Source organism: Panicum virgatum, chromosome 1N (genome assembly GCF_016808335.1).
Source record: "Panicum virgatum strain AP13 chromosome 1N, P.virgatum_v5, whole genome shotgun sequence".
NCBI lineage: Eukaryota > Viridiplantae > Streptophyta > Magnoliopsida > Poales > Poaceae > Panicum > Panicum virgatum.
The window spans coordinates 60,495,279-60,503,473 of record NC_053145.1 but is presented as its reverse complement, the minus strand read 5'-3'; the positions used below and the strand labels follow the sequence as shown (position 1 = coordinate 60,503,473).

The 8,195-nt window shown below is 47.6% G+C and overlaps 1 protein-coding gene across 1 annotated transcript; it reads left to right on the top strand.

Moving 5' to 3' along the window:
* The first annotated feature begins 2,892 nt into the window (after positions 1 to 2,892).
* On the top strand, positions 2,893 to 7,579 carry LOC120657190 (E2F transcription factor-like E2FE). Its single transcript, XM_039935460.1, has 10 exons — positions 2,893 to 3,372; positions 3,471 to 3,591; positions 3,696 to 3,773; positions 3,869 to 3,934; positions 4,042 to 4,168; positions 4,253 to 4,320; positions 4,404 to 4,476; positions 6,063 to 6,124; positions 6,247 to 6,661; positions 7,242 to 7,579. The coding sequence occupies exons 1-10, from the start codon at positions 3,152 to 3,154 to the stop codon at positions 7,361 to 7,363; spliced, it is 1,353 nt and encodes a 450-aa protein (XP_039791394.1). The 5' UTR covers positions 2,893 to 3,151; the 3' UTR covers positions 7,364 to 7,579.
* The last annotated feature ends 616 nt before the right edge of the window (positions 7,580 to 8,195 follow it).

Sequence of the window (8,195 nt, the reverse complement as noted above, 5' to 3'; positions counted from 1 at the left end):
CGTCCGCCGTTCAAAAAGTGAGCACACACAGAAACCGCAGTGTTTCTGTCCTAGAATTTTCAGTAGGAGGCGGACCATCCGCCCCCAAGGGCCGGACCGTCTGCAGTACAATTTGGACACCCAAGACAGAACTACCAAGTTTCTACGCCCGTTTCAGCTTTTAAAGGCGGACCGTCCGCCCCCATGGACCGGACGGTCCGCAGTTCATTTTGGACCACCAGCAGAGCCAAAAATGGTTCTGTTTGAGCTCATCCGAGATAATAGCGGACCGTCCGCCCCCCAGGAGCGGACCGTCCGCAGATCTATTTCCATCAGAAATGTACCTCGGAAAAACGGCCATAACTCTTAGCTCCTATGTCCAAATTTGGTGATCTTGGACTCTATGGAAAGCTTATTCAGAGGGCTACACAATCCAACTGAATATTTGATCCAAAACACAATGGATCAAATCAGTATTTCACTCCAAGAGCCAACCTAATCTCCGAAGAACATCGAAAAGCTTTTCTTGCTTCCCCAAGTTGATAAACATCAACTCCAACTCTTTCTCCTCTGCAAATGTGCCAACAACACCAAGTGAACAATACCATGTGCATGTGTGTTTGCATTTTCACAATCATTTTCAAAGGATTTTCAATTGATCTCACCACGCCACTCGATCATAGCAACATCGCAATGTTAGATCGCTCAAGTGGCACTAGATGACCGATATGCAAACAAGTTTGCCCCTCTTGATAGTACGGCCATCTATCCTAAATCCGGTCATACACTTCTCTACACAACCTTTGACCGGTGAAATGAAATGCCCTACAAGTCATACATTTGCCTTGCGCATTCCATTTTATCTTCCCAAATATTGATGCCACACAAGCACCAAACTCCATCAAGCATTTTGATCATCATCATGAGTCAACACTTGGCTTGATCTTCCTTGAATGATATGACCCACTCCATATCATCACATGACCTCTTTGGTCCATCGATCTTGACCTTACTCGCTCTTCACCGTTGCCTCGGTCCATCGGCGCCAAATCTTGCCCAAGCTTCACCACCTCGCGGTCCCTCACTTCAAAGCATTGACTTGTCCTTCTCCATTGCAACCGGTCCATCAAGCCAAGTCTTGTCTTGATCTTCTCCACTTTGGTCACATAACTCCATGTCATGTCTCATATGCAATGAGTTCCTCCATCACACTATATGAGCATAGCATCAACCCTTAGTCATTTCTCCTCCATGGCACATGTCGCTCATACTAGTGTCTTTGTGTGGACTAATCTCCTGTGTATCTCGACATAAACACTTATTAATCTACCTAAGTTGTCACTCAATTACCAAAACCAAACAAGGGCCTTTCATGTGGTAGCCTTGTCGCGCCGCATGCATTGGCGCGACTAAACGGGCTAGGTGGTGCAAATAAACCCTGATACGGGTTAAACTTAAAATATTATTTTAAAAAGTTAAAAATAAAAAAATTCGTAACCAAACAAAGATAAACCTACATCTAGAGAGCCTGACCAGCTAGCGTGCGAGCAACCAATCAGGCCCGAAATGTCATGGCCGTGGTCCCTTCCCTCCTGCTCATCTTGCTTGACCTTTGCATTCTTCTTCACCTGCCTGTCCTTTTGTTCTCGTTCTTCTTCCCTTTCCTCAATGCATGGCATTGGTTCCAACTGGACCCTATGGGCTATGGATGGACAACAAGGTTGGTTTGGGTTGGGATTGATGGACATATATGGCTTGATTTGGTTGGGTTACTGGAAACTATTTAGTGGGGTGGGGTGATTCGATGGAACAAGTATTTACGGGGTGGGTTAGTTTCAAGGGCGGAGCCTAGTGGAGACCAAACTGGGCTCCGGCCCCCTCTTGCTTGGTGAAATTTTACATGTTTGTCTCCTCCTCCTGAACTCTTGCTGTACATATGCATGACTGCATGCAGCATAGCAACAACTGCACGCCACTCCTGATTAATGATTCTCTCTGGTTGGATGCTAGTTGCACTTATTTATACTGTCAAAAATTTTCTACATAAACTTTTGTATAGGTGTCTGTGTTGGCGCTAGGAATTGCCCCCTCTAGTTTTTCTTCACGCTCCGCCACCGGTCAGTTTTGGTTCGGTCATTAAACCATTAGCAGCTTGGGGCCTGATTGGTTGGCTGCATGCAGCTCAACCAGGCCCGGTGGATGCAGACTCTGCGTGTTTGGTTTCCTGCTCCACTCCTTCGACCAGGTTGCGCGCATGCAAAAGGCTGCTCTCAGCCAGGCTCCGGAGGAACGAGAGAATCGACCGTTTCCCTGGAGCCAGGCTCCGATGGTGCAAGCGCGAGGGCGTGTGAGTGTGCATGGAAGAATGTGCAGACACAGAAATTCACTTTTGCATTGGATGTGCAGGCAGCCAAACAATGTCTAAACCAAGTCTGTATATAGGCGTACGCAAACCAATCAAGCACCTCTCGCACCCGGCGAGCCTGGCCACAGCGGGCCTGTACCGCTGTACGCAGCATGCGAGCCAGGCTGTGGCTATACGCAAACCAATCAGGCCCTTGGCGTCGCGGTGGAGCACGCGACTTGGCAGCACGGCTGCTGCCCGGGCGCGCCGTCTCGGGTTCACGTGGCGCGCCAGCTTTCCCCGCGCCAATGCGCACCAGCCGGCCGCGCTCGCGCCGCTCCTCCACGTGCCGGTCCCACAAAACAAGATCCCATCGAGACGCGTGCCCGCCGCGACGACGAGCCGAACCGCGCAAAACCCCTCCAAATCCGACGGACACCTCCGCGCACGCGCACCGCCGCGGGCCAGCCCCCGCTCCCCCCTCGGCTCAGCCGCGCGCGTCAGCCGCTCAAATTTCAAACCGCCCGGAAGGGAGAGACCCTAACGGCTCACGCAGTCACGCTTCCCCCGCCGAGCCGATCTCGAGCGAAACGGCCGGCCGGAGCTGCACGGGCCCCGGGAGCGTGGAAATTTTGAAACGCGGGCGAGGCCGCCACCGCCGCGCCAAATCGAGCCCCTCCAGATCCCACTCGACGGCCGCGCCTCCCCCTCCGTCCCGCCCCCCGCAGAGATCCATCCACCTATAATACTTCCAGGAATTCCCTCCTCCCTCCCCGAGACCCGCACCGCGCGAGCACAAATCCTGCGGAACCCTCTCGCGGATCGGCGATGGCGATGGCGATGGTGATTTCGGCGTCCTACCCTTCCGTCGCCGAGGTCGCCGTGGCCGCGGCTGCAGCGGCGGCGATGGAGTCTGCTTTGCCGCACCAGCAGCAGCAGGAGGAGGAGGATACGCGGCCGCCGCCGATGCTCGTGGGGGGCGGGGGCGCCAAGAGCCGCCACCACGCCTACAGCCGCAAGGAGAAGTCGCTCGGGCTCCTCTGCTCCAAGTGAGCCCCTCGCAGCCTCAGCACATTTGGGGATTCGTCGTAATCTCTTGAGTTGTCTATCTCTGCTGTGCTGACCGAATTCTCCGTGCTGCTTCTAGCTTCGTGGTTCGGTACAACCGCGACGACGTGGAGTCCATCGGGCTGGACGAAGCGGCCAAGAGCCTCGGCGTGGAGAGGCGCCGGATCTACGACATTGTCAACGTGCTCGAGAGCGTCGGGGTTAGTTCCTTCTTCTTCTGCTTTTCTTGGGCACAATGCTGTCCAGGTGACCAGGTCTGTATGGGTGTGGTTCTAGTTCTGACTCAAATTCCCCTTGTGAGAAGATTCTTGTGCGGAAGGCCAAGAATCGCTACACCTGGATAGGTTTCGACGGTGTTCCAATGGCTCTGCGAGAACTCAAGGTTTGCGTCTAGTTCCCCTTTTGATATTCCGATCAAGAGCCGTAGATCTCATCCATGTATCTGAGCCGTGATTTCTGTTCTCTTGTTCTTCGCAGGAGAGGGCGTTAAGAGAGAAGTCTGGCCTGGCTCCTCTGCAAACTGAGCAGCAATCTGCTTCCACTGTACGATTACACATCGACCCCTTCCATTTGAATCGATGTATCTGGTTCTAGTCCACAAATTTTAGTTCCCAACTGAGGTTTTTCTTTTCCAATGTCCTTTTGTGAAGATGTCTGACGACGAAGATGATGACAAGCTGGGCAATCCAGATGGTGACATCGAAAATGAGAAACTGAGTCAGACTGTGGACAATCCTTCTGACAAACCTGGTGCACCCCGTTGCCGGCTTAGATCTGGTAGATTGATATTTGCTTCACGTTTTTAGCTCGTGGCGTTTCATTCTGTCTGCCAGGCTCAGGATTTTGATTGTTACTTTTCAGATCATAGGAAAGAGAAATCACTTGGGTTGCTCACGCAGAATTTCGTGAAGCTCTTCCTCACATTGGAGGTGAGTAATTCTTAATATCTGTATTTCTGCCGGAAAATTCATGCCAGATCAGTTCATCTATATGAATTCTATACTTGGAGCAGGTTGATACGGTCTCACTTGACGAAGCTGCTAAGCTGCTCCTTGGAGAAGGCCACGAGGAGACCAACATGAGAAGTTAGTACTTTGCACTCCATTTCTAAACATGCTGTTCCATTACCATGACTACAACAACAACATAGCCTTTTTTCCCAAGTAAGTTGGGGCAGGCTAGAGATGAAACCCGAAAGAAATAAGTTCAAAGTTTAGGCATATTGATAGCTAGTCTTCAAGCGCTCCTATCCAAAACTATCTCTTTGGAGATATTCCAATCCTTAAGGTCTCTCTTAACCGACTCATCTCACGTCAGTTTAGGTCTACCTCTACCGATGCTGAAATGTCCAAACCATCTCCGCCGATGCGGGATAAGTTTCTCCTCAATTGGTGCCCTCCGACCCTATCCCGAATAATTTTATTCCGGACTCTATCCCTCCTTGTGTGCCCGCAAAACCACTGCAACATCCGCATCTCTGCTACACTCAGTTGCTGGACATGTCGTCTTTTTGTATGCCAACATTCAGCACCGTATAACATCGCTGGACGAATTGCTGTCCTATAGAATTTGCCTTTTATATTTTGTGGCACCCTCTTGTCACAAATGATGCTAGAAGTTTGCCGCCATTTCAACCAGCTAGCTGAAATTCTATGCCTAATATCTTCATCAATGTCGCCATCCTTTTGTAGCACCGATCCTAAATAGTAAATATCGAAAAGTATCCTTCTGGACCACCACTTGCCCATCTAGACTAACGTCTCCCCCCTCATGCCTAGTCGCGCTGAAATCGTGCATCATGTACTCGGTCTTGGTCCTACTAAGTCTGAACATTTTCGACTCTAACGTGCGTCTCCACAGCTCTAACTTCCTATTAACCCCTGCCCTACTCTCGTCAACTAGCACCACATCATCAGCAAAGAGCATACACCAAGGGATCTCACCTTGTATATCCCTTGTGACCTCATCCATCACTAAAGCAAATAAATAAGGGCTCAATGCTGACCCCTGGTGTAGGCCTATGTTAATAGGGAAGTCAGTGGTGTTGCCATCACATGTCCGGACAAATGTCGTCGCATCCTTGTACATATCCTTAATGAGGGTAATGTACTTAGTTGGAATTTTGTGCTTCTCCAAAGCCCACCACATGACATTTCTCGGTACTTTGTCATATGCCCTCTCAAGGTCAATGAAGACCATGTGCAAGTCCTTCTTCTGCTCCCTATATCTCTCCATCAATTATCGTATTAAGAAAATCGCCCTCATGGTTGACCTTTCAGGCATGAACCCAAATTGGTTTTGGGTCACACTTGTCACTCTTCTTAGGCGATGCTCGATAACCCTCTTCCAAAGCTTCATCGTATGGCTCATCAGCTTAATCCCATGGTAGTTAGTACAACTTTGAATATCGTCCTTGTTTTTGAAGATAGGTACTAATATATTTCTCCTCCATTCTTCCGGCATCTTGTTTGACCGAAAAATGAGATTAAAAAACTTAGTTAACCATACTATTGCTCTATCTCCTAGGCATCTCCACACCTCAATGGGAATACCATCAGAATCCATCGCTTTACCTCCCTTCGCCCTCTTCAAAGTCTCCCCGATCTCTACCTCCTGTTCCACCACCATGACTAATAAAATAATTTAATCGTTTAATTCATTGTTAATGCAGCTAAAGTTCGGAGGTTATATGACATTGCCAATGTGCTGTCTTCATTGAATCTGATTGAGAAGGTAGACTTTCGATGTTTGCTAATGATTAAGTTGCAAGATTATGGTAGCAGCTGTTTCTAACTTCTATTCTTTTTTTTTTTGAAAAGATTTTCTAACTTCCATTCTTAAACTATGGATTCCAGATACAGCAAGGTGACTCGAGAAAGCCTGCATTCCGATGGCTGGGTAGGGCAGCGAGACCAAATGCAGAAAATGCTGTCACAGTTGCTGTACCCCCACCAGGGAAGACTGTATCTAACAAAAGAGCATTTGGGACTGATATAACTAACATGGGCGTGCATAGAAGCAATCAAGATTCGAATATACAGAAGAAAGCGAAACTGGCACAGAGTGGTGGTGACATCTTGAAGAACTGCAAATCAGTTGTGCAGAGTCGGCTTGGACAGGGTAAAAAGAGTGGTTTTGTTTATGGTCCTTTCCACCCTGCTGGTGCAAGGAAACATGAACTTGATGTTGGTAATAAACCTGGGCAAAGGGAGAGGGCTGAAGACTGGGAGAGCCTTTCTGCTGCATTTCGACCACAGTACCAGAACCAAGGTAAGTTCCATACTTCTTTATGCTTGTTTTGTTCCCTACACGAAATTAGAGTTTTTTTTTTGCTTCTTAAGTATAGAATCTTGTTTTCCATCTAGTTCATTTTTATTAGTCTAGACTGATATAACTAACATTGACGTGCATAGAAGCAATCAAGATTCGAATATACAGAAGTAGCGGTGTGAATTGGTGATGCCCCTAAGGGTCACCACTCACCACCGACGCACTGACCCTCTTTAGTTTAATTACACCAATTCGCGCCCTCCACATATAGCATGTCCCTGTAGCTGTAGTTTTTATATAATTAGGCTTTTGAAAAAGCTAATAATGGCATCTGATGGTCTTGGCACAGAATCCTCTCTTTGGCTGTCTTGTCCCTAATAAACCAGAGGTCCCAGCAGGCTCCAACCAAGACAACTAATGTCACTTGCCAATAGTCCACCATGACCATTTGACATTTGTTAGCATGTTTATGCAAAATCTAACGTTAGAAGTCTGAAGTTGGACTGGAATAGTTGCTAGACATAGAATGCTCTCAGCTATATGTTACACTCAGAATTTTCCACATTTTTTTTGAATGCAGCCCTCGGCGATCTTTTTGCCCATTACGTCGAAGCGTGGAAGACGTGGTATTCTGAATTCGCTCAAGGCAGCAACATAATGCAACAACACTTCGACCAGTCTGCTGTTAACCATTTTTTGTAGGAAAGTTATAGGCTCAAGCACTGCAGTTGTTAGTGCACGCTTGAGAATTTGACCTGTACAATCTGTTAAAAGGTGGAGAAAACAAAGACATGACTTGGTGGCTTGGCCTAGGGTCCATTGTATTTACTCAATGCAGGATGTCTTGAGGCCATTTCAGGCAGAAAACGAGAGTGAAACACATCATTATTACCTCACCTCTGGGTTCTCTTTTGCCCATTTTTGCTGTTTATGTGCTTACCTTTGCGGGTTCTAAAACTTTCTTTCTGTCACCTATTGTGCTGCTGAAACTTCTAAGAATGTGGTATATCTTGTGCGTATCTGTCGGGATAGCTGATTGCACTCAAATTCCAATTCTGATACAATTACACAAACCATATGAGTGTTTTGGTTATGATCTTAGTTGCCACTGTTCAGATGCTACAAAGTACAAAACAAATAAACTCTTCTGGACTGGCCTGTGTTCAGATGATGCAAAGATAGCCGATCCAATCGTCTTGCCTGAAGGAACACAATTCCCAGGTTACCTGAAACCCTTTCCTTACTATACATTACTACCTGAAAGCGATTGATGCTGACCAATTCATGCAAAAAAGATGAGGTCTATAATTTTGCATAAATAGATCTGGCCAAAATAGTGCATTGCTCTATCACTATCATGCGCTAAGATGCTTTGACCCGCCCCAATGCTGAAAAAACGCTAGGAAAAGGATGGTTGATGCAGACAAATTGTTCCGAGTGATTGGCCCCTCGCCGTTGCTTGGGTTGCGTCGAATTAAAATGTTTAGTTGGCTACTTGGCTTTGCTTTGGCTGCCTAATAATTTAACCAAATAT

Bases quoted from the DNA above. Each gene is read 5' to 3' on its own strand.
- LOC120657190 (XM_039935460.1), top strand. From the start codon at position 3,152: ATGGCGATGGCGATGGTGATTTCGGCGTCCTACCCTTCCGTCGCCGAG. The intron at 3,935-4,041 runs GTACGATTACAC...CCTTTTGTGAAG, and splicing joins AGCAGCAATCTGCTTCCACT to ATGTCTGACGACGAAGATGA. The intron at 4,477-6,062 runs GTTAGTACTTTG...TTGTTAATGCAG, and splicing joins CGAGGAGACCAACATGAGAA to CTAAAGTTCGGAGGTTATAT.